The sequence below is a fragment of the Pipistrellus hanaki genome (assembly GCF_964339955.1).
Source record: "Pipistrellus hanaki genome assembly, chromosome: X".
Lineage (NCBI taxonomy): Eukaryota > Metazoa > Chordata > Mammalia > Chiroptera > Vespertilionidae > Pipistrellus > Pipistrellus hanaki.
In genome coordinates, this window is record NC_140524.1 from 23,147,217 (window position 1) to 23,174,675 (window position 27,459).

General features: G+C 39.5%; 1 protein-coding gene across 3 annotated transcripts in view; it reads right to left on the reverse strand.

The window, feature by feature from the left end:
* HPRT1 (hypoxanthine phosphoribosyltransferase 1) overlaps positions 1–27,031 on the reverse strand; it is a 38,511-nt gene extending 11,480 nt beyond the window's left edge. For 2 of the 3 annotated variants that reach the window (XM_084870264.1, XM_084870263.1), the window contains exons 1-4: positions 26,875–27,031; positions 13,012–13,118; positions 11,318–11,501; positions 962–1,027 (exon numbers count right to left, since the gene is read on the reverse strand). In XM_084870264.1, coding sequence (XP_084726390.1) covers positions 962–1,027; positions 11,318–11,501; positions 13,012–13,118; positions 26,875–26,901 — 384 coding nt within the window. In that variant the 5' untranslated portion in view covers positions 26,902–27,031. Of the gene's footprint in view, positions 1–961; positions 1,028–11,317; positions 11,502–13,011; positions 13,119–26,156; positions 26,247–26,874 lie in introns of those variants that run through there. The other variant, XM_084870265.1, reaches the window with a different exon arrangement.
* Positions 27,032–27,459: the final 428 nt, after the last annotated feature.

The following is a 27,459-nucleotide window of genomic DNA, read 5'->3' on the forward strand; positions in this document are numbered from 1 at the left end:
ACTTAGTCTTCTTTTAATTCTATGACGTGGCTGCCATCCTTACCTTACATATGGGAGATAGAGAGGTTAAAAAAAAAACGGTCCCAGGTCACATATTAGGAAGTACTGAGCCAGGCTTTGAATCAAGGCTGTCCAGCTCCAGAACCCATACTTTCAGCCACTACATGTTACTGCTCCTCTATCTTTTCAGAAACTATGTGTGTGCTGGCTGGAAAGCTCAGTTGTTTAGAGCACTGTCCCAATATGCCAAGGTCTTGGGTTTGAACCCATCAGGCACATACAAGAATCACCCAATGAATACATGGATAAGTGGAACAAATTCATGTTTCTTTCTCTTTTTCTCTTCTTCTCTCCTTCCCTTCTCTCTCTACAATCAATTTTAAATAGATGGGGGGGGTGGGGGGGAGAGGGGGAAACACCCGTGACTCTATTTTTTAAAAAGACTGCCTTTCTGCCGAAACCGGTTTGGCTCAGTGGTAGAGCGTCGGTCTGCGGACTGAAAGGTCCCAGGTTCGATTCCGGTCAAGGGCATGTACATTGGTTGTGGGCACATCCCCAGTAGGGGGTGTGCAGGAGGCGGCTGGTCGATGTTTCTCTCTCATCAACGTTTCTGGCTCTCTATCTCTCTCCCTTCCTCTCTGTAAAAAATCAATAAAATATATTTTTTAAAAAAGACTGCCTTTATATATATATATATATATATATATATATATATATATATATATATATATATATATATTGAAGGATTCCAAATTAGATCAACACAGTGGCAGATAGCAGTACTTGGCAACACGAACTTTTAAATTTAATGTTGGATTCAACTGTCTCTTTGCTATATGACCTAGAGAAAGATACCTATGTGCATAAATAACTATGTAAACTGCCTCTTAGTGATTGATTGGCAGCATAGTCTTACTAATGACTCTTGGTATAATGGGCCTTCTTCAAGATACATACATACCTTTCCAGTTAATGTTGAGAGATCATCTCCACCAATCACTTTTATGTCCCCTGTTGATTGGTCATTCTAGAAAAAAAATATAAATATATATATATGTATACCTATATACACATATATATCTATATCTCATGTTACCAAACAGGAACTAGAAGATTTAAGAAGTTAGCTATCTAATGTCATAGCATTATGAAATTCTAAATGAACACAGTGTAAGAATTGTTTCTAGAAATGAACGACTAGGTAACTTTTAATTAGAGATTAGTAAAAATTAACAAGTCCTAGTTGGCCATTACTGATTTGATGCTTTAGGAGCCCTAAAAATATGGTGTACCACCAGGTTCAAGTGGGCAGTATTATAGCAACCACCCATCTTCAGTCACAGTAAATTCTGAACCACGAGGGAAGTTATTAGCATGGCAGGTGTCTGGTTCTGGCCCTGAACCATTCCCATGAGTCAAGCAAGCTAAAGGGTGGGTCTACATCACACTCAACCCCAAAGATAGTTCCCTGAAAAGTCTAGCTCAGGTCCAATTCATTGTCAGCAAAGTCTGGGAAATGAGGTATGATCAGTAGTCTTTTAAGGCATACCTCTTAAGACTCCCAGTTTTCTGATATCACAGAATCCAGTAGAAACTCTTATAGGAGTATCAAAAGAGAATGTTCTACACCCACTGTAGTGGGTGGTGATAATGATTATAATTTGGCTGCACTGGATTCAAGACAGAAAACTAGGTTGAAAGAACAGGTGAACAAAACAGAGCCCAGAAGCAGATCCAGGAATATATGAGAATTTAGTATATGATAAAGATGGTATTTTAAGTCAGTAAACAGATTAATTATTCAATAAATGGTGCTTGATCAACTAGTTATCCACTTGGGAAAAAAGTAAAGTATTATCCCTACCTCACAGCATACACAAAAATAAATTCCAGATGGATTAAAATCTAAATGTAAAAAATAAAGCCATAAGCAGAATGGAAGAAAACAGAATATTTTCACATTCTTTAGAAAAGGTAAAAACCTAGGTATGACATGAACCCAATCTGAAAGAAAAGATCTGTAACAAATATTCCTATTATACACTAGACACCAAGGATAAGAACCGAATGGGGAAATGGAGAACAAATACACATACACAATTCATAGAAGAGAAGGCATAACATATAAAATGATATCTACCTGAGAAACAAATACTAAAATAATGGGATTCTACTGTTCACCCATTCACACGGGCAAAACTCAAACCTGATAATATATGTTGGCAAAAGTGAGAGGAAAAAAAAGCACTCTTGTTAGTGAAAGCACCAATTTATAATGTTGCAAATTCTATAGCAACAACTATTAAAATTGTAATTATGCATGCCATTTTGTCCCAGCAATCCCACTTCTAAAAATTGATGCTACAAAAACACAAGTATGCAAAGGTACATATAAGGATGTTCACTGTTATCAACTGTTTATAAAAAAGAAGTACTGGAGAAAACCAACATGTCTATTAACAGGGAACTATTTATAATAAGTAATAGTCCACACAAGTAATACCATGAACCTACTGAAAAGAATCTGATAATCTATCCAAATTGACATGGAACGATGATAATTAAAAATACCAAATAGTAGAGCAAAGTACTACCTATAAAACCACTTTTTCCCTGACTGGTTTGGTTCAGTGGATAGAGCGTCGGCCTGTGACTGAAGGGTCCCAGGTTCAATTCCAGTCAAGGGCATGTACCTTGGTTGCAGGCACATCCCCAGTAGTGGGTGTGCAGGAGGCAGCGGATTGATGTTTCTCTCTCATCCATGTTTTGTTTTTGTTTTGTTTTTTTTAATATACTTTATTGATTTTTTTTTACAGAGAAAAAGAGAGAGGGATAGAGTGATAGAAACATCGATCCGCTGCCTCCTACACAGCCCATACTGGGGATGTGCCCGCAACCAAGGTGCATGCCCTTGAACGGAACCAAACCCAGGACCCTTCAGTTCGCAGGCCATCACTCTATCCACTGAGCCAAACCGGTTTAGGCATCTCATCGATGTTTCTAACTCTCTATCCCTTTCCCCTCCTCTCTGTAATAAATCAAAAAATATATTTTAAAAAAAAAAAACACACACACTTTTGTTTAGCATTTTTAAAGTTTATAACAGCAATTGTATCCAAATGGGGATAATAAAACATTTTTATTTTTATTTACTTCTATTTTTATTATATGCTTCTATATGCATGCCCATTTTTTATTGCTATTTTTTTAAAAACACCAATGTACCCAATACTGTTCAGTGTTGCAAACTATTATAGACAAGGTGTTTGACCAATGATATTAAAAAATCTTGCCTATTACTTCTCATCTTAAGGAAGTTATGCACACACTTTATGCTAGCTAACTTAAAACCCAGAGTTTCAAATACAGAGAACTGATTAATAGCAAAAAAGTAACAAAACCTGAATCTTTCAATGTGACTCATACTAAATGATTTACACTGTAAATCAAGTCAAACAGTGACATCTTCTGTAGAAATTTGGTATTACAGTCCAACTTCAATTGACCCTCTTTTACAAAGAAAAGACCTGAGAAATAAAAAGCAGGGAGACAGAAACAAACAAATATCTGTTGTAAAGGCTATGGTAAAACAATAAGAGATAAGAGAACTCTAAGCATTCAAGACACCGCTGCTCCATTAGCACCCATATCTCCATATTCCTGTTTGCCCTAAGGTTTTTAGCTTAAATCAAATCTCTTCTGATGCATTTTTTCATGGAAGCATAGCCATCCTTTCAACAGAGGCAAATAAAGAAGATTCATTTAAGAAAAAAATGTGTAAAGCCCTAGCTGGTTTGGCTCAGTGGATAGAGTGTTGGCCTGTGGACTGAAGGGTTCGATTCTGATCGAGGATACATGCCCAGGGTTGCAGGCAAGATCCCTAGAAGGGGGCGTGTAGGAGGCAGCTGATGGATGATTGTCTCTCATCACTGACATTTCTATTTCTCTCTCCCTCTCTTAAATCAATAAGAATATATTTAAAGAAAGAAAAAATGTTGTCAGTTCAATGTGCAGTAATAAGTGCCCAAATTACATATAAATGACACCCATGGACCAATTAACCCCCCAGGAGAATTTACCTCTCTCCCTTCCTGTCTGGAACAAGCTTCCCACTGTATCCCTGCTTCACTGCATTACTAAGTGATCCTTATGTGCCTCATCTTTTTTTTTTAAAATATATTTTATTGATTCTTTACAGAGAGGAGGAAAGATGGATAGAGAACTAGAAACATCGATGAGAGAGAAACATCGACCAGCTGCCTCCTGCACACCCCCCACCGGGGATGTGCCTGCAACCAATGTACATGCCCCCCGACCGGAATCGAACCTGGGACCTTTCAGTCCGCAGACTGACGCTCTACCACTGAGCCAAACTGGTTTTGGCATATGTGCCTCATCTTGAGATAATAGGACTGGCACAGTAGAGGGGTGTGAACGAAAGGAGCCACATGCTAACCTGACAAGCTCAGGGGAGGCCTGCGTGGCAGTCTTGCAAACTCAGAGACCTAAAATAACCATGATAGATGGTTTGGAAATTAAATATTTAAATTACAAACAGGTTAGAGTGGGTAGTCATGTCCTAGGCCCATATTTTCCCTGACAAAGATCAACTTAGATCTTCTTTACTGAGCCCCTTAGCCTTTTTTTTTTTTTTGCCTCTAAAATAACATATCTGTGAGATGTCTGGTTAACTAGTAACTTCCCTTTTCCTGGAGCCCCTGGGGCACAACCAAACGTGGTGGGAACCTGGTGGGCGCCAGGACAGATGCCTCAAATTCCTTCTTTATCATGTTAATTGTTCCTGCATTCACCTAAGTACACTTCCATCATTTTACTTTTTATCCAATCCTAGGGGTTTCCCATTGCTTTGCTTTATCCCACCTCCTTAATCCGTCACCAATGAATTTCATGTAACCCACCTATGTTCCTCCTTTGATTGCGATGTATAAATAGAAATGTAGCCAAGACCGGTTTGGCTCAGTGGAGAGAGCTTCGGCCTGGGGACTGAAAGGTCCCTGGTTCGAATCCGGTCAAGGGCATGTACCTTGGTTGCAGGCAAATCCCCAGTATGGAGTGTGCAAGAGGCAGCTGATCGATGACTCTCTCTCATCGATGTTTCTAACTCTGTATCTCTCTCCCTTCCTCTCTGTACAAAATCAATAAAATATATTTAAAAAAAAGAAACTACTGCAATTTTTCTGCATTTTCTTGAACAAGCTCATTCAAATAGCCACCTTCTTATAATTTACTATAAACTAATTTGCATGTAAAACTAATGAGTATAAGAGAATGAAGAAATAAAAGGAAGCCCATATTAGAGGAATCAAGTCAGTTAAAAGTTTTCCCAAATATGAATGAGTTCTGTACAGTTAAAGGCTTGGGTTCAAATCAAAGACTGGTATGATCTTGGGCAAGTAACTTAAATTCTTCACACCTCATTATTCTTACATGTACATGGAGATAATAACTCATATATCAAAAATCAGGCTAATTTTCTCTTTGCTTAAGGCCCACAGAAAAATATACCCATAAAAAATTTACTTGTCTGCAAAAACCGGTTTGGTTCAGTGGATAGAGCATCGGCCCGTGGACTGAGGGGTCCCAGGTTCGATTCCCGTCAAGGGCATGTACCTTGGTTATGGGCACATCCCCAGTGGGGGGTGTACAAGAAGCAGCTGATAGATGACTCTGGGTACATCCCCAGTAGGGGGTGTGCAAGAGGCAGCTGATAGATGATTCTCTCTCATCAAAGTTTCTAACTCTCTATCCCTCTCTCTTCCTCTCTGTAAAAATCAATAAAATATATATATTTTTAAAAATTAACTTGTCTGACAACTTTTCCTACTGAGGCTTCATTATTTTTTATTCAACTATTTTAGTAAAAAACAAAAAACAAAAACAAACTACAAAATTGAACTCACAACAGAGAAAATATGTTTGCATACTTATCAACTGTTTAATTTTTCTGAAAACCACAGCGTTTAGGAATAGAAAAGGGAATTGAATATATTGTATTAATATTTCATTTTTCTAAGATGCACATTTATATTTTTATACCTCAGAAATCAACATATTACAACTGATCACAACTTACTACCATAATTGACAGTGTCGTTTTCTTTAGAAGCACAAAAAATAGTGGTCTTAAACTAATTTAATTTAGAATTAATGAAATATGGTATTTGGAATCCCCAGTCAATTTCCCATCTAGGCACTAAGCAAAGAAAATCCTGCCTAGCTTATTTGATAAACAGTAGGTAAACTGTAATATACATGTGTGTATATTCAAAGAAAAACTTCTTTAAAATATTAGAAATAAAAATGGTAGTGAAATTTAGTGTGACAATTCCTTGGTAATGTTTGAGGTTCTATGTTTTTATATTAAACATGTTTTTTAATCAGAAAAAAATACAATTTTTATTTTGGAGAAAAACCAGATGGGGCGTGTTGACATTCTTGGCTCTCTATATATTCTAGGAATATATAACAGTTCATTGAGCATTCCTTTAGGATTAGTACAGATCAATGTTTAATTCACTATTTCAAACTGGTCAAGATAGCATTTAAAATTATAGTAACATCAATGTTACTGATACTTGAAACAATTTTAAATTTCCATTTTACAACTTAATCAAATTAAGTTGCCTATATTTTATATGGACGTGTGAATATTTTCCATGACAAACTGAAAAATTAAAGTATATGGATGGCATTCTTAATTTCTATTGCTTAACAGTAAACCTACACAGAATTTCACATAAAACAGAATGGATATTATTTTCGTCTAAGTGAAAATCTTAAAATTCACTTTGCTTGTGTTTAAATTTTCATATTTTTTTATCAGTTGAGGAATTCAGCTTAATAATCCTCTAAGATCTAAAATGAATAAGAAAAAACTAAAAGTAGAAAATTAAATTAAAATGTCAAAATGTTCCTTTGCTTCAAATTGCTCTTACAGCTATAAAATACTTTAAAAAAAAATATAAAGTCCCCTCACTTGTTTTTACGAGTTTTCTTTTCAAAGGAAGAACATTCTGCCTAAATTCCCAGAGGAATGAATTATCAGCCATAAAGTAACAAGATTAATTTTTATGTGTGTGTTTGTGTGGGAGGGTGGGTAGGGTACTTAAGAAGATCAAAGAGAAATCATACCATGGGCAATACTAAGTACATGTTTTGACTTAAGCAACAATATATTAGAAACTGGGCAGCTTTCAAAAAAATAAAATACAGCTTTGGCTGGTTTGGCTCAGTGGATAGAGCATAGGCCTGAGGACTGGAAGATCCCAGGTTCAATTCCAGTCAAGGGCACATGCCTAGGTTGTAGGCTCGATCCCCAGTGGGGGGTGTCTGGAGGCAGTTGATCAATGATTCTCTTTCATCACTAATGTTTTCATCACTCTCTCTCTTCCTCTCTGAAATCAATAAAAAATATTATTTAAAAAAGATGTGTCGGTGGGAAACCAAGATGGCGGCATAGGTAACCGCCTATCTGCAGCCTTACATAACAATTTCAAAAACAACTAAAATATAAAGTGGACATTATCCAGAACTACAGGAAAGTTGACTGACTGGAAATTCAACGAGAAGGAAAGAGAAAACCAGAAGGAAAATCAGAGAAGCTATAAAAGCCTAAGGTATGGAGACACGTTGCAAGCGCGGAGAGGATGGAGCCAGAGGAGGGGCGGCTAAGTGCCTGGCTGGCAGGAAGGAGATAAAAGCTCCAGACTATGCTGAACCCAAGTTCCGACAGCACTGAACCCCAGTTCTGAGCAAGACCCTGGGGACCCAGACACATACAGAGGGAGCCTGGGCTGTAAGGCGGAAGCTCAGAGGAGCAGCGAAAGGCAGAGTCCCGGAGGCACACACATTGCGCGCAGAGGACTGACTGCTGACTGTGCTGCTAGATTGCCCTAGCGGAAAGGAGACAAAAGCTCCGGACTGTGCTGAGCCCCAGTTCCGACTGCACTGAACCCCACTTCTGGGTGAGACCCTCAGGCCCCAGACTCATACAGAGGAAATCTGGGCTGTAAGGCGGAAGCTCAAGGGAGCAGCAAAAGGCAGAGGCCCTGTGTCACGCACATTTCGCACAGAGGACAGACTATTGATTGAGCCGCTGGATTGCCCTTTCGGGAAGGAGACATAAGCTCCGGACTGCTCTTAACCCCACTTCCAACTGCACTGAACCCCAGTTGCAGGCTCATTGGGGGAGAGACTAAACTGGAGTACCAAAGGACACTGAGGAACACTGAGACTCAGGAGCCTCATAGGGTGGGCCTAATCGGAAGCCAAGGCTGTAGGCTCCACCCTGAAACTCTGCCCCATCCAAGCTGAGCACAGAGGCTCTTGCAGTTTTCCAAGTCTAGTCTAATAAGGCTGTCTCCTGGCATAGATACAGCTGATCCTCACACCCTACCAACTCAGGGAAGCAGCGAAAATGCCGAGACAAGGAAACAGATCAGAAACGGAGGACAAAAAGCGACTGGATATAGAATTCAAAACCACGCTTATAAGGTTTTTCAAGAATCTCCTAGAAAAGGCCGATAAAATAAACAAGACCTATGAAGATATGAAAAGGGATCAACTAGAAATAATAAAGGATCAACTAGAAATAAAAAAAAAGATGTGTCTTTCACACATCCATGATTCCCTCTCTGTCTCTCTCCCTTTCTTCCACCCTCTCTAAACATCAATGGGAAAATATCCTCAGGTGAGGCTTAACAAAATAAAAACATAAAAAGGTTATCATTTAAAAATAAAATAAAAACTGGGCAGCTATACTGTTGTCAGCTATGCTGCCTAACATTAAATTTGAGTGTAAACCAGCAAAATAAATAAATTAATAAATAAACAAACAAACAAATAAATAGCTTGTGTTAAGTAAAAATCCAAATTTTATATTTAAACAAGGCTTAACAAGACTGACAAGTTAAAAGGAGCTTATAAATACAAAGTAACATCATAATGTTTGAGCATAAAGGGCTTTGGTGGAATAGGGAAAATGTCTATAATATTTAAGTGGTTGTCTTATCACCTATTAGACTGATAAAAATGTGACAAAAGTCAAAGACTTAGTCAAATGGATGATTAACAAAGACAATGAAGATTGAAAGCTAAATGTAGATAAGTGGTCTTATTCTTAATGAAATTAAACATTCACATCAAAGAAATTGTGGGTGAAATTCATGTGTAAAGATCACAGAGCCCTAGCCAGTTTGGATAGAGCATCAGCTCGAGGACTGAAGGGTTCCAGGTTTGATTCTGGGTTTGATTCTGGTCAAGGGCATGTACCTTGGTTGCAGGTTCCCCAGCCCTGGTTGGGGTGTGTGCAGGAGGCAACCAATTGATGTGTCTCTCTCATGTCGATATTTCTCTCCATCTCTCTCTTCCACTCTCTCTAAAAATCAATGGAAAAATATCCTCAGGTGAATAACAACAACAACAACAACAAAAAGATCACTGGATCTTGGTCCATCCAGTGTCAATATTCTGAAGCATTTGAGATAGTGTAACACTGCATAATGACAGTGAATCAAAAGTGGTATTTTCTTTTCTTTTCTTTTTTTTAAAATATATTTCATTGATTTTTTACAGAAAGGAAGGGAGAGTTAGAAACATCGATGAGGGAGAAACATCCATCAGCTGCCTCCTGCACACCCCCTACTGGGGATATGCCCGCAACCAAGGTACATGCCCTTGACCGGAATCAAACCTGGAACCCTTCAGTCCTCAAGCTGATGCTCTAGCCACAGCCAAACTGGCTAGGACTCAGTGTGATCTTTACACATGAATTTCACCCACAATTTCTTTGATGTGAATGTTTTATTTCATTAAGAATAAGACCACATGCCGAAACCGGTTTGGCTCAGTGGATAGAGGGTCGGCCTGCGGACTCAAAGGGTCCCGGGTTCGATTCCGGTCAAAGGCATGTACCTTGGTTGTGGGCATATCCCCAGTAGGGGGTGTGCAAGAGGCAGCTGGTTGATGACTCTCTCTCATCGATGTTTTTAACTCTATCTCTCTCCCTTCCTCTCTGTAAAAAATCAATAAAATATATATTTTTTTAAAAAGAAGAAGAAGACCACTTATCTACACTGGGGATCAATCCCACAATCTGGGCATATTCCCGTGACCAGAATTGAACCTGGGACCCTTCAGTCCACAGTCCGACACTCTATCTGCTGAGCAAAACTGGCTAGGGCTAGGAAATAATTCTGGACCCACTTTATTTTATCAGACCTCGTTCCAAATGCCTTTCGATTTCCCCGCAAACCAATCTAGCTCCAGAGAAGGTATTTGCCACCAGTAAATATAGTCAAAAGAGTAACACTCAAGTCCCAACAGCAATTCTTAAAAGGTTTTTTAAAAACTCCAAAAAACAGCCTGGCCAGTGTGGGTCTGTGGTTGAGCATCAACCTATGAACCAGGAGATGACGGCTGATTCCAGGTCAGGGTACATGCCCCAGTTGCGGGCTTGGTTCCCAGTGGGGGGTATACAGGAGGCAGCCAATCAATGATTCTCTCTCATTACTGATGTTTCTATCTCCCTCTCCTTTCTTCTTTGAAATAAAAATATTATTTTTAAAATTAAAATTAAAACTAAAAAAAAAACCCCAAAATAATAAAATACCTTTAAAATAAGTATATAACCTCTAAGGCAGGGGTCCTCAAACTTTTTAAAGTGGGGGCCAGATCACGGTCCCTCAGAGAGCTGGAGGGCCGGACTATATGAACTACTAATTCCTACTGTAACACCTCGGCTGCGCTCACTGCCCAAAAAACCTGGCGGGCCGGATCAGACTCCTCTGCGGGCTGCATGTGGCCCGCGGGCCGTAGTTTGAAGACCCCTGCTCTAAGGTGACTAATTTGGGGGGAGACAATATTGCCCTAACCAGTTTGGCTCAGTGGATAGAACAGTGGCCTGTGTACCAAAGGGTCCCGGGTTCGATTCCAGTCAAGGGCACATACCTTGGTTGCAGGCTCCTCCCTGGTCCAGGCCCTGGTCAGGGCTCATGAAGGAGGCAACCAATTGATATGTTTCTCTCACATTATTGTTTCTCTGTCTTTCCCTCTCTTTTCCACTCTCCCTAAAAAATCAATGGAAAAATATCCTTGGGTGAGGATTAACCCCCCCAAAAAAAGACAAAATTCACTTGGATATAAAGTACTGGTGAATATATCAGAAAATCTCACTGTAACCAACTGAAATAAACATGTGACTTTAGTTTGCAAAGCTTCAAAAACATACAGAAAACCTATAGTTACCATGTTTTATTTTAAACATGTTATTGAATAAACATATATTAAATATACTTACACAGTAGCTCTTCAGTCTGATAAAATCTACAGTCATAGGAATGGATTTATCACTATTCCTGTTCAGTGCTTTGATGTAATCCAGCAGGTCAGCAAAGAATTTATAGCCCCCCTTGAGCACACAGAGGGCTACAATGTGATGGCCTCCCATCTCCTTCATCACATCTCGAGCAAGCCGCTCTGTCCTACAGAAATAAAATCAGGAACTTAAATAGAAAGTAATTTATACTGTAATAGAAATACATGTAAACTTTACAACAAACATCTCTTAACCTCTAACTTCCACAAAATACATCCTTTGTCCCCATGAAGTATATCCTTGTTTCATAAAGCAAAGAGAACATTGCAAAAACCCTCAAAAGCCTGGTTCGCTGTAACATTTATAATAAATTTTTAATGCGATTTAAAATAAGATACCATTTTCGCTTATCAGATTGACAAATTCTGATAAAATAAAATTTACCTGACAATCTACAATGTAAGAAGAAATTGTGAGAAACACAGTATTTGCATATATCATTGGGAGTATAAATTAACATAACTTTCTGAAGGATAATTTGGCAGTATCAAAACATTCAATAAACACCTTCCACGTGACCCAAAATTTCCACATGGATCAAGTTGAGGAAGCATTCAAATATCTACAAAAGGATGTCTCCTTCTAGTATGGTCTATAATAGCAAGACAAGGGACAAATCTTGCATGTCCATCAATAGTGGGCTAGTAAATTATGATACAGCTAGAAAATGTAATGCTATGCAACATTTAAAATATTTAGGATAGCCGAAACCAGTTTGGCTCAGTGTATAGAGCATAGGCCTGCGGACTGAAAGGTCCCAGGTTCGATTCCGGTCAAGGGCATGTACCTTGGTTGCAGGCACATCCCCTGTAGGGGGTGTGCAAGAGGCAGCTGTTCGATGATTCTCTCTCATCAATGTTTCTAACTCTCTGTCCCTCTCTCTTCCTCTCTGTGAAAAATCAATAAACTATATTTTAAAAAATAAATAAAATAAAAAATAAAATATTTAGGATAGCTCTGGATATACTAACATGAAAAAGTGTCCAACAAATTTTTGACCTACATGATAGTACACATCCATGTGTTAAAATATATGTGTACATTTACATATATGTGATTAGCCCATATGTAGGAAGGATATATGCTCTTCAGGCTGAAAGGAGAGAACTCTACTCTTATCTAAAGCCTCTACAGTTAAAATTTCACAGTATACATGTATCGATATTATAATTTGAAATAAAAACCAAAATAACCTGATACACAAGGCAAATATTTAAATACCAAAGTTTCTCACAGCAATTTATTTAAGGGGAAAATTTCAAGCTAGATGTGCATAATAATCAAAATCTGACCTTGCCTTCATGTGATTCAGCCCCAGTCCATTACCCTGTTCAGGGTTGAGAAATCAAAGGCTGTGACTAAAGTTCATTCTTCCAATCTCCTTTCAATATTTACTTTATTCTACTCCCTACAGATTCCCAGTATACTATAATTTATGCTGTGTTATTAGTAAGCCCTCCCTGCCTTTTTTTGTAAAAAAGGCTTTTAAATTTTTTTAAATCTATTTTTTTTTACAAGCTGGTCCAGTTTATGATCAAATATCAACTACTTAAAACAGCTGCTGACACCTGAAATTAATATAAGACACAAACTTCAATTTAAAATCTGTTACTAACCTGTCCATAATTAGTCCATGAGGAATAAACACCTTTTCCAAATCTTCCACATAATGATTAGGTATACAAAATAAATCTAGGTCATAACCTGGTTCATCATCACTAATCTGAAAAAGAAATATGGCTATTTTGATAAGAGCATTACAAGATACAAACATTTAATTAGATTTAGATGTTAAAAAACAGCATATCAGAGAAATTTAGGTATCAGATATCAAGAACTTCCAGTAAGTTTCTAGTAGGATAATGAATTATACTTATATCAGAAATCAACCATCAACCATATGTTTTATTTTTTAAAATGTTTTTATTTTTATTTGTATTGATTTCAGAGAGAAAGGGAGAGGGAGAGATAGAAACATCAATAATGAGAAAGAACCATTGATCGGTTGCCTCTTACATGCTCCCTCCTGGGGGTCGAGCCCACAACCCGGGCATGTGCCCTTGACTGGAATAGAACCTGGCACCCTTCAGTCCACAGGCCAACACTCTATCCACTGAGCCAAACCAGCTAGAGCTCAACCATATGTTTTAAAGATGAATAGTTAAGGTTGTAAAAGTAAAATGACATGATATGAAATTTCCTTTAGCTCGTTAAAGAGAAAAAAAATTGAAGAGCTAAGACAAATGTGGCAAATCTTGATAATATTTTATTTTATTTTTTTAATATATTTTATTGATTTTGTACAGAGAGGAAGGGAGAGAGTTAGAAACATCAATGAGAGAGTCATCGATCAGCTGCCTCTTGCACACCCCCTACTGGGGATATGCCAGCAACCAAGGTACATGCCCTTGACCGGAATCGAACCCGGGACCCTTCAGTCCCCAAGCCAACGCTCTATCCATTGAGCCAAACCGGTCCCGACGATCTTGATAATATTTTAAATATGAGTCATGAGTATATGGAGACTTATAATATTCTTTCCATTTTTTAATATGTTTGAAAATTTAGTTTTAAAAAATACACTATAGCCGGGACCGGTTTGGCTCAGTGGATAGAGCGTCAGCCTTCGGACTGAAAGGTCCCCGGTTTGATTCCGGTCAAGGGCATGTACCTCGGTTGCGGGCACATCCCCAGTAGGGGGTGTGCAAGAGGCAGCTGATGGATAATTCTCTCTCATCTATGTTTCTAACTCTCTATCCCTCTCTCTTCCTCTCTGTGAAAAAATCGATAAAAAATATTTTTTTTAAAAAACTATAGTCTATCAAATTAAAATATCACTGAACAAAGAAAAAGTGCTATTTCCCATCCCAAATTCAAATACCCTCTTGCAATCTCACAATAGGGAAAAACTATTTATTATTATTATTATTTTTTAATCCTCATCCAAGGATATTTTTCCATTGATTTTTAGAGAGAGTAGAAGAGAGAGGGAAAGACCGAGAGAAATATCTATGTGAGAGAAACATATCGATTAGCTGCTTCCTGCATGTGCCCCGACCAGGCCCTGGGCCGGGGAGGAGCCTGCAACTGAGGTACATGCCCTTGACCAGAATTGAACCCAGAATCGAACCCAGGTCCCTTCAGTCTACAGGCTGACACTCTATCCACTGAGCCAAACTGGCTAGGGCAGGAAAAAAAATTTAAGTGATTTCATTTGACTTAGGGTGGTGGGTACATGGTGCAATATACAGATCTTGTAACATAAACCCACACCTGAAACCTGAATGTTCATGTTGACCAATGTCACCCAATCAATTTAATAAATATGAAGATAAAAATAGGAAGTGATTTCTTAAAGACCCAAACTCCTAGAAGTCTGAAATTGTTATAACCCACTCATGAGGTGCCTTCATAGTAGTGCCTTCATAGTAGAAACTCCAAGATGGTTTGACTAGGACTACATATTGGTTGTTTTGGTATGCCCAGCCTTTAGCATACAAAATATTTAATAATAACACTAATGATGTTGAACCTGCAATGGTAAAATATACAATGATTAATTTTATAAATATTATATGTGCATCTATACTCATAGAAAATATATAACAAAACCATGAAAACTATTATCTTGGGGAGGGGAGTTACAGAGATTTCACTTAGTTCCTTACATTATATTCCAAATTTCCTTCAGTGAATATATATATATTGCTTTTTAAAAATACAATAGTCTTTCTTATAAATCATTTTGGCAATGTGTTTTTATACATATATGCAAAAAGTATGGGGAAAATTTAAAGGTATATTAAAATAAAATCTACAAACAAAAAACTAATACAAGATATAAAAGGAAGAGGGAAAGATGGGGAAAGGATAGGTGGGTGGGTATGGAGGAATATATCACACAATAGTCAAATACAAGTGGGTACTTGCCACTCTGTACACTTTAATATTGACTTATTTTTTTCAACTTCAGTTTTTTATTATACAGTAGTTGATTTATAATTCTCATTTACCATAATACTTGATGTTTATTCAAAGAAATAAACCAGAATTATAATACTCTATCTCACATGATATTCAAGACTAAATAACTTCCTAATACATTCAAGAGGCAGTTTTCAAGAAATATTGGTCAGATCATCATTAAATCTCAATGTATCTGTTAATACCTATTAAGCATCTCTTCTCCTTCAGTCAGCATCATATTAGGTAGGTGCTTACGGACAAGTAGCTTGGCTTTCAGTAAATTAAAAAACATTTATATTTAAGATGTATAATATTATTCACAGAATTCAGAATTCTATTCTGAGAAATTTGAGGTTCATGTTTTCTCACTTTCAGTCTCAAAAATTCTGTTTTGAGTCCTCCAGATTCTGGTGGAATTGTAGGTACAAGGATGTCAGGCTGGTAGTATCTACACACCACTTCAGTCTGCACACAGGGCCAGAAGGCTGACTATGATTCAGGTAGGTAAACCAGCTCATGCCGCTTGGGCATGGTCTGACAACAGCAAGTAGTGCACAGACACTGGCTCAGCAGCTGGTCTGAGGGCAGTTGGAAGTCAATATCGATTTGTTTTTAAACAAACATGTATTATTTTCATAAGCAGAAAAAATTCCACTGGGGGAAGGGAGGTTTTGCCAGATCCTCATAGAGGAAGTTCTAATATATCATGTTTATTTCAAAACATTCACTACACAAAGAATGGAAATGGGACATTTCTGTCACCTACACGAGTATTTTAAGAGTACCTTATAACAAGTACTACTTTTATAAATTTTATAAACTGAAATTTAGTTCAAGTTTTGGGAAAAGAAAGAACTTGTTAGATCCTATAGATGAAAGAATAAACATTCATTTCATGTTCATCATATATATCTGCTACTACCTGACATAAATGAAAATGCACCATTTCACAGTGCTTTAAAAATCAAGATCCAGAGTGCCAAAATGGCTTCCCTGAAGCTTACCCCTTGCTCCCAGTTACTGCTTCTGACACAAGCATAAACCAGGACCCACCCAGGACCTGAAATATGCAACACATGTAAAGACTATTGCTTCTATGAAAATGGCTCAGTGTCTGACTACAGGTTTTGCAAACAGCTTAAGAACTTTTAGAGTCTTAGTTATCTCAATCAAAGTCAATGTGAATTCTGCCCAGAGTTCACCCCAGCTATTAGTCTATTACAGACAGACCAGCAGGGATATATCCCAAAGTAGGGATTCTATCTCTGTCAACATACCAAGTTAATTTACAATTCAAAAATTTCTTATTTTCGCCGAAACCAGTTTGGCTCAGTGGATAGAGCGTTGGCCTGTGGACTGAAAGGTCCTGGGTTCGATTCCGATCAAGGGCATGTACCTTGGTTGCGGGCACATCCCCAGTAGGGGGTGTGCAAGAGGCAGCTGATCAGTGATTCTCTCTCATTGATGTTTCTAATTCTCTATCCCTCTCTCTTCCTCTCTGTAAAAAAATCAATAAAATAAATTTTTAAAAAATTTCTTATTTTCAATGTTATTATATTTATATAGGGTGACACCCCCCCAAATGTATATACACTTTAATAGCTGATAGCTGCTAAATGAAAATGAAATGTATTTTAATAAACACTGACTCTATAATTACACAAAGTGTGTTATATAGATTTTTTGGGACACCCTGTATATCACATTCACTGTCAAAGGGCTGATTTATTAGAACAAGCATAAAAAACATGTTCATATAATTCTTCCTAAAAGGCAAAAACAAGAATTTAAAAATCTTGCATAACTTGAAGTACTTTAGGCATGAATCAACAACTTGGTTACAATTCACTATAAACAGAGTATGTTTATGGGAGTCCTAATTTCAGAAGCATGTGATTGTCCATGGATATATAATTGTCTGAACTGGGCAATGGGTACATTAATGGTGCCCTATACTAATTGCTAATCTGTGGATGTTTCAAAAATCAAGTTAAATAAGAAACAACTTATTTAAATGATGACGAAGTACCATTTCACACTTTCTGTCTTCCTCTCTCTTCCACTCTCCCTAAAAACTGATGGGAAAAAAATATCCTCGGGCGAGGATTAACAAAAAATAAAAATAAATAAATTCATAGTTAATGATCAAATATTGTTGTAGAGGGCCTTTTGGGAATGCACATGGATGACCTTTATATTAATGTCAGCTGAGTCTGAGGTGACTGGCATAGCCGTCCCCAGGAAACAGCCTCCCAAAATGTTGGAGACTGTAATCAGTACAATTTCTTATCTTTATCCATGTGCTTGGAATGAGGAACAAATAGGATCTTGACTTACCCAGGTCTTGATATGCTAAATTTCGTCCTTGTACCAAAAAATGAGGAACTTACCCAGGTCTCGATGAATAGGACCTGGGCACACCCGAAACTCCTTTTGACCTTAACCCCCCAAATGTGCTGTGTTGTCTGTGGTGGGGGTGGCTGTCCTTTCATCAGAGTGACAACCTCCACCCGGCACCCAGCTTGAACCTATCTCTGTCTCTTGTCTCTTTCTTTTTTTTTCTTCTCAATCCCCAGCTCCTCCACTCGTGAACCTGTCCTTCTCCCCTTCCGTGCGGGATGCGGAAGAAGGAGAAGCACCCCACCACATATTCTGTAGAATATTAATTTTAAATGGTGAGGTCCTTACTCAGACCTGTATTATTACTAATACTCAAATATCTGAGTACCTACTATGTTTTACATATTAGAGAGAATTAGTAAACATTGACAAAGCTACTGCCAAAAAGCATACAGTGTAGTAAGACATGACATGTACATGAATAATCATAAGAGTGAGTGTTAAACCGCTAAGCATTGTGGGAGTTTAAAGGGGTACTCAAACTCACTCAGAAGCCTCACCTGCACCTAGACCAAAGAGAAGAAATAACATAAGATGCAATCCAATAAACAGGAATTTGTTTTAATCATCCTAAATACCGAAGCTTCTGGTTAAATAGGCCCATAACCTCAATCTCTACAAGAGCTAGAAATATATTTGGTGGCCTTTAATCTTATAAGCTATTTGTCCCATCTGATATTGGTTAGTATCTGATATTAATTAATCTTATATAATATGGATTAGTTAACAGTACAGTGGCTGCTTTGATAGGAAGGGATTTCAATATACTCAATTATACTAAATGGCATTCAGTATCCACCTTGATTAAGGCACTGTGCAATATTTGTAGAGGGATACAAAGATTATTAATTTAGCCGAAACCAGTTTGGCTCAGTGGATAGAGCATCGGCCTGCAGACTGAAGGGTCCCGGGTTCGATTCCGGTCAAGGGCATGTACATTGGTTGCAGGCACATCCCCAGTGGGGGGGTGTGCAAGAGGCAGCTGATGGATGTTTCTCTCTCATGGATGTTTCTAACTCTCTATCCCTCTCCCTTCCTCTCTAAAAAATCAATAAAATATATTTTTAAAAAAGATTATTAATTTGTATACAGTACTAAAAAAAAGCTTGAAATGTAGTAGAAAAGGCATACATACATACATACATGGGACTAACTATATGGCACAATAAAGCTTGTAAGTTGTACCCAAATCTAATTTGACAAGCCCGGAAACTTGTGATTATCAAAACAGTTATATGTACACTAAAGATAAACCTGGAACCCAAGGTCACCCAACACCAGTGACTCCTTCCAAAAGAAATATCAAGCTCAAAGTTATTATATTCTGTTGCCTAGGTTGTAAATTGAGTAGACTGGCATATCTTTGACACTGAATTAGCACAGCCTTCTAAGTCACCTAGGTAACAGCAGTATCCACATTCTGTATGAATGTAAGTCACATGTTTTATTATTTGTGACTTGGTGTCATATATCTAAGCATGTGGTTATTATTGATACGTTCTAAAAGAATAGTATTAGTCTGCTTAGGATTCCATAACAAAATGTCATAGACTGGGGGCTTTCACAATAGTAATTTATTTCTCACAGCTTTGGAGGCTGGGAAGTCCAAGATCAAGGTGCCAACAAAGTAGGTTTCATTCTGAAATCTCCTGGGGGTTTTTTCCCCAATATATTTTTATTGATTTCAGAGAGGAATGGAGAAGGAGAGATAGAAACATCAATGATGAGAATCATTGATTGGCTGCCTCCTGCATACCCCCCCACAACCACGCATGTGCCCTTGACTGGAATCGAACCCGGGACCCTTCAGTCTCAGGCTTGCACTCTATCCACTGAGCCAAACCAGCTAGGGCTGAAGCTTCTTTTCTCAATTTTAAGTGGCTACCTGTCACATTGGGGGCTACCTTTTCCTATAAATCCAGACTGGGGTTGGAGGATGGGGTTGAGGGAGGGAGTCCTTTTTCTTAAAAGACAAGGGACCTTTGCCCTAGCTGGTTTGGCTCAATGGATATGGCCTGCAGACTGAAAGGTCCCGGGTTGATGATACCAATCAAAGGCACATGCCTGGGTTGAGGGCTCAATCCCCAGTAGGGGGTGTGCAGAAGGCAGCGGATCAATGATTCTCTCATCATTGATGTTTCTATCTTTCCTTCTCTCTTCCACTCTGAAATCAATAAAAATAAAAAAATAAAAAGGGACCCAACCTCATGACCTTTTCTAATCCCAATTTTCTACCAAAGGCCCATCTCCAAATATCATCATGTTGGGGATGTTAGGGCTTCAAGACATTTGGGGGGTGGGTTGGGAACAAACATTTATTCCATAACAAAAACAACATAAAATGGCTAGAGATCACAAAGAAGGTTCTGGATGGCTCTGGGGAGGACCCAACCCTAAAATATTTGGGGAGAGAGCTCTGGAGGTACCACAAGTGGTGACAAATGAAAATGCAATTTCTTTCCAGATCCACCTTTCCCATTATTGCCATTTCTGGCTGAACTGGAAGTCAAAGGATAGGTTAATAGCTCTGAGCTACTTAACATTTACCCAGATATTTCAGAAACCTGAATGCATCTCTTCAGAGCTTTAGAACACAGCTCTCAAATTCTAACCTACCTGTAATACACTTGTAATAAAACCCAGACAGGTACTTTTATTAATATAAAAGATTGAAAAATATACATAAAAATTCTAATTACAAAGATATATAAAATTATAGTAAGCAAGGAATTTAACTCAAGCTAAGATAACACTTGCAACATCAATTTATCATCTGTGACTAGATTGCTTAAGTCTCTTTGTGGTAAAAAAAAAAAAAAAAAAAAAAAAAAAAAAAAAATGACAATGTTTACAGGACCAAATAAGGCTGAATGGAAGTGAAGAAGTGAATCTTAAAATAAGCTAGAATGGACAGAAATTGCTAGGTGGTTTATTTTTATATTTTTCCCTTTTATATTCAAATGCTTTAAAATTCTCAAAACACACTAAAGTCGATATGTCATCCCCTTAAGATAATATGCAATACCCAGGGTATCATAAAAACAAAATTATGAATTACTGATACACATATTCCTAAATGTGAAAGTAATTTAAGCTAGTAGTGTATTCATTTTCCAATTTTATGAATGTTACAAATAAGTTACACATATAACTTTGCTTGCGTTCCCTTTAATGGTTAAAGAATTAAAATTTTTATAACAATGTAAGCATTATAAAATTAAAATCAGCATTCTTATCTATTCAATCCAGGGATAAATAATTACCTGCTCCTAGATAAGTGGGCTCATACCTACTATATGTGCAAAGACATATATTTATACAACACTATAGTATTTCCTTTTATTAGTGTGCACTGTGGAATAATAAGTATATTCATTTATTATCAATTATCAGAAGCACAGTGTGGAAGATAGTAATTCCATAGCAATTTGAATTATCTGTCTGAATTCTTAATAGTTGCAAATTATTCTAAATGCTAGCAATTTGGTCACCACTGGCAAGAAAACAGACTGATATTAATAATGGTGGTTGATAATTTCAGAACATATACATTTACTGAATCCACACAATATAAAATTACAGAAAGGACAAAGAATATATAGTTCATCTTTAGCATCTCTGCACACAGGGGGAAATGGCATGGCCCAGTTACTGCCTAATGAACTACAGAAAATTACAAGGCCCCTCTTCTCTGCTAATGTGATTGGTCCTTTTGTCTTTTTCCCAACCTCCTTACAAAGGACCTCCTGCAATACGAGTACACATATACAAACAATGGAAAACAATTAAAATGGATCTATAACTATTCTATCCTATATAATAAAGAAGGAATATGCAAATTGACCATCACTCTGACACAAATATGGTGGTGCCCATAGCAGAGGCAGGGGTTTCCGTAACACAAGATGGCTGCACCCACAGCGGAGGCCTGTAACTAGCCTTAACGAGCAATCAGCAGGGGGACCTGAGACAGCGGTCCCCACCCCCCATGGGGCTTGAAAGGGGACCTCAGGCCATGCCCCCCACCGCCCTCCGCCACCGGGCAGGGTTTGACGGTGGACCTCAAGGTGCACCCCCTTGCCCTGGTGCTGGGCCAGGGAACCTCAGGTCATGTCCCCCACTCAGCAGGGCTTGACGGGATACCTCAGGCTGTGCTCCCTGCCCTGTGGGGCTTTACTGGGCCTCTGAGGTTGCACCCCAACCCGGCACCGGGCCAGTGGACCTGAGGCTGCGCCTAGTGGGGCTTGACGAGGGTGGGGCCAGCTGGATCTGGGTTTCACATGATTTTGAGGCGCTGCAGGTGGGCAGGGACTTGACTCTGGGTACCACGGGGTGCCCCGGACTCTGACAGGAGGAAGGTTTTCCTATACATTTTACTAATTTTCTTTCATCTCTGATACTTCTATTATAGAGAAAGGTCAAATAGAAATATTAAAATATTTCCTCTAATTAATCCCTTTTTATTTATTTTTTTTAAATATAATACATTTTATTGATTTTTTACAGAGAGGAAGGGAGAGAGATAGAGAGCTAGAAACGTTGATGAGAGAGAAACATCGACCAGCTGCCTCCTGCACACCCCCAACCGGGGATGTGCACGCAACCAATGCACATGCCCTTGACCGGAATCGAACCTGGGACCTTTCAGTCCGCAGACCAATGCTCTACCACTGAGCCAAACCGGCTTCAGCTAATTAATCCCCTTTTAATGTGCATAAAATTCACTAGTGTGCTATATTACTCAATTTGCAGAATAAAACCCTCCAAGTGATCTGCTCCATTTTTTGGTCGTCACAAAGAATAATTTTGGTCTAGACCAGTGGTTCTCAACCTTTCTAATGCTGCGACCGTTTAATACAGTTCCTCATGTTGTGGTGTGCCCCAATCATAAAATTATTTTTGTTGCTACTTCATAACTATAATTTTGCTACTGTTATGAATTGTAATGTAAATATCTGTGTTTTCCGATGGTCTTAGGCTCTACAGCAGTGGTTCTCAACCTGTGGGTTGTGACAGGGTCGCCTAAGACCATCGGAAAACACAGATATTTACATTACAATTCATAATAGAGGAAACGTATTAAAGGGTCACAGCATTAGAAAGGTTGAGAACCACTGATCTAGACTATTGTCAATCTAAACCCTGTTATAAATAAAATAGGGTAGCCCTGGCCAGGTGGCTTAGCTGGTTGGAGCATCATCCTATACACCAAAAAAATTGCAGGTTCAATTCCCAGACAGGGCACATACCTGGGTTACAGGTTCAATGCCCGGTTGGGGTGCATACAGAAGGCAGCCAATCAATCTCTGTCTGTCTCTCTCTCTAAAAAAAAGATAGGATTATGGATCAAAAATGCACTATTTTATCAATTCTGTGAAAATTATTGACAGTGTAAGATAAATATGGTTAGTACAGAATTAATTTCTAGCATTACCATCCTGAAATTTAGAAGTCATAATATCCACATAATGCATATTTGATGTTTCACATTAATTTGCAAAACTCCAGAAGTTTGCTCTTAGTTCAAATATATCCAAACTCATCCTGGCAGTTAATGATAATTACGAGCAGCATGGGTTATATTAAGCATATCTGGGGACAATTTCATTGAAGTGCGGTTGGATTTGTTACTTCACCAATTTGTGTCACCAAGGTCATACTAGCGAGCGTTTACCTACATCATAAAGTACCTATTATGTAACTTTGGGACAGTTACAATCAATAATGTCTGCAAAATATTTACCTCAATGTCTGACTAAATAATCTATAATAATAAGAGAATAATATGCTAATTAGACTGGACATCCTTCTGGATGAAGTCAGAGTTGCAAGGACCAAGGCTTGGCTGCGAGGGCCAAGCCCCTTGCACAAATTTCGTGCATCAGGCCTCTAGTTATAAATAATTAGTCACAACTGTCACTACTAACCTAAAAGTAGAGATGTTAAGAGCGGACTCTGGGGCCAGATAACTTAGATTCATATCCTAGCATTCCTGAGTGATCTTGGGCAATATACTCAAACCTCTCTTGAGCCTCATAAATTATTGTCTAAATATCAAACTGTAACAATATATGTAGCAAGCAATATTGCTAACATGTAGACAATTTCTAGGAAGGAAATTAAAAAAAAGGAACAGGAATTTGCAAACCAAAAAGACAAACAAAACTAGCACCAGCCAGTTCTAGCCAGAATAATTCACCCTATGCTGGGGCAGGCGTCATACTCAAAAGTAAAAGCATCTAACTTCTTCAGCAACTGAATAAAAACGACCCCCACCATCTTTTGAGTAGCTACTACTAGTATAACACTGAAGTGCATGGGCTTCTAAAGAGACCTGGGTTTAAGTCTGAGCTCCTCTTAATAACTGTGTGATGTGGCTGTTATGTTGAGGTCAAATTACTTAACCTCTCTGAAGCTTTAAAGATTCCTCCTCTGTAAAATGATAATAATCATATTACTGCTATAGAGTTGTTTTGAGGGTAGGCCTATGTAGGTAAACACAATGGTAACATTATTACTATTACCAGTCAGGGCCCACACAAAGGTTGATTCCCATAAGTCATCTTATAATTCTTTCAATAAAACATGAGGTAGCTAACACGTCAGTTATACCTAAAGACACCAAGGGGAAACAGAATTTACCACCCCAAAATAGACCTTTAGGGGATATTACTTTAAAGTATATCCTTATATTCAAGAATCAAAAGACTCAGGAAAGCCGAAACAGGTTTGGCTCAATGGATAGAGCGTCGGCTTGGGGACTGAAAGGTCCCAGGTTCGATTCCGGTCAAGGGCATGTACTTTGGTTGCGGGCATATCGCATATCCCCAGTAGGGGGTGTGCAAGAGGCAGCTGATTTATGACTCTCTCTCATCGGTGTTTCTAACTCTCTAGCTCTCTCCCTTCCTCTCTGTACAAAATCAATAAAATATATTTAAAAAAAAAAAAAGACTCAGGAAAAAAAACAAAAAACCTTTGGCCTTCCCTGGAACTACCTAAAAGAATTTAGATAGAGGGGAGCAATCATCATAGATAGCTACAGTTTAATATGAATTAAGTGTAATAGGATTCTATGTTATTGGCCCAGCATGTGTTTCTTTACCAAACATTTACTTTTCCTGAAAACTGCTGTCCTACTTTAAAGTCCCAAACCACAACTTCCTCTTCTCCTTAGCTCAAGATCACATATAAGCCTCAATTACTATGGAACCCATGTATGTACATACATAATAAATCCGGTTAATCTGCCTCATGCTAATTTGATTATTAGTCCAGCCAGAAGAATTTAGAAGGTAGAAGGGAAATTATTTCTCCTCCTCTATAACACTTAAGCCAAAAAAGTAAAATAAATTGCGGACTGAAGGCTCCCAGGTTCTATTCCGGTCAAGGGCATGTACATTGGTTGTGGGCACGTCCCTGGTAGGGGGTGTGCAGAAAGCAGCTGGTGGATGATTCTCTCTCATTGATGTTTCTAGCTCTCTATCCCTCTCCCTTCCTATCTGTAAAAAATAAATAAAATATAAATTTTAAGAAAAAGAACACTGCTCTTGCATTAGCTGGCCAGGTGGCTCAGTTAGTTGGAGCATCCTACGATGCACCAAAAGGTTTCAGGTTCATTCCCAGTCAGGGCACATACCTAGGTTTTGGGTTCAATGTCTAGTCCAGATTCGTATGGGAAGCAATCGATTGGTAATTCTCTCTTAACACTCTCTCCCCCCACCTTTTCTCTCTCTAAAAATAAACATGTCCTCAAGTGATTTAAAAAAAAAAAAAAAAAAAAAAAAAAGAACTCTGCTCTTTACCTGAAGTCACAATGCCTAGTAAGAAATAGAATCCTTTCTTTTTTAGGGCTCAAATGGTTAATTATTTTATTTATTGCCCCGGTGGATGTGGCTCAGTTGGTTGGGCCACTGCCTATGCACCAAAAGGTTACCAAAAGATCACTGGTTGGATTCCCATTCAGGGCGTAAGCCAGGGTTTCCGTTCAGTTCCTGGTTGGGGAGAATGCAGGAGACAGCTGATAGATGTTTTGCTCTCCCCCTCTCTTTTTCTCTCTATAAAAATCAATAAAAATTGTTAAACATTACTGGAAGTATTCGTTCAACAAACCATTACTGAGAATGTCTTACATGTCAAACGCTGTACTATAAAGGTGGGGTTACAGTGGTGATTCCTTCCCTTATAAAGTTTTTGTTTTAATAGGAGACCATCAACAGATAATCAGGAAACTGCTTGAACAATAAAGTTGATAATGATGCAGGCTCAGAGTAGGAAGGGGTTGGCTATTTTAGCAAGCATGATCAGAAAGGTGAGGTGGGAAGGGGAGCAGCTTGGTTTGTTCTAGAAATAAGAAAAAGAACCAATGAGGTTGAAGACATCGTGAGAGGCTGCTTACGGAATGAATGTGCCCGAAGATAAGGATCAGACTGACATTTCTTTTTGTTTCCTGCAACCTCAAAGAGCATGGGATACAGTTTCAAGCACATCTGAAGTCCAGGTCGGCCACCTCTACGCAAGCAAAATCACCTAGTATCATTTCCTTATCTCCTTCGTGCGTCAAAATGTAAACATGGTTACCGCTACCAGAGTCCGGTCGGGAACAGGGAGGCACAAATATTTGCTGAACTAGATTAAAGCATCGGTACCCACGTGTCTCCCCATGTGGTGGTTTCCTGTCTGGGCCCCCCAAAGAGGTACCCGGAAGCCATCACTTCCATCCCCCAAATGTACAGAAGAGGGCCTCTCCCTCACCCCACCGGGTCATTCTGGAATTGGCCCATGGCCCCTCTCCCCCAGCACAATCGCAAATGGCACAAGTCCTCCAACACGCCACCCTCACCTCCCACATACACACACACTCTCCCACACGCGATCCCAGGACCCTTCAGAGGACGCACCCCCACCGGCATCCCCATTCGGTTCCCCGCCGCCCTGGGGTGACGTCAAACTGAACCCAGAAAGCCAAGGCCGCCCCCCCTCCCCAACCCCACCACCCACCCGGCTCCCGGGCTTCTCCGAGTCACCCTGGGCCACCCTACCCCACGCCCGCACTGCAGCCCCGTGCCCCATGGGCTGGCCCCGCCTGCCCGGGCAGGGCCGGCCAAGCCGCTCACCACAACGCTGGGGCTGCGAGTCGCCATAACGGAGCCGGCAAATGCACCGGCGGAGGGCAGGCTGGAGAGGAAGGAACCGGCGCAGCGCGGAAGAGGGGGCGGGGGCGAAGGAGGCGGTGCCTGCAGGAAGCGGGGAGGTTTGCCCAATGCTCGTGTCAACCGTCCTCCCGCAGCCCTGCAAGTCCCGCCCCTGCGCCCGCCCCTCGCCCCGCCCCCGCCCCCAATGAAGCTCGCACGCCCGGCCCGCGCTCCCTGCGCGCCTCTGTCTGCCCCTCGCCGCGCTCACCGTCAGGGTCATGCAGCGGCCCTGGGAATTCTCCTGCGGAACAAGTGGAGCGGGTTCTCTGCACGTGCAACTTTTGACCCGCTTTCCCCCAGGCCCCCGTCTAGATGGCTCCCACGTTTGCAAACCAGCCGCCGCCCGCATGTCTTCCCAGTGGCCCTATAGACCCGATCCAGCTCAACGGGGTCAGTCACCACGTGGTGCCTCTTGCCCGGCGTCCTCTTCCCATCACCTTGAACTGCGCGGTGGACTCCATTTTCCTGGCTTGCCTGAATGTCACAAAAATGTTTAGCTGGTTATCA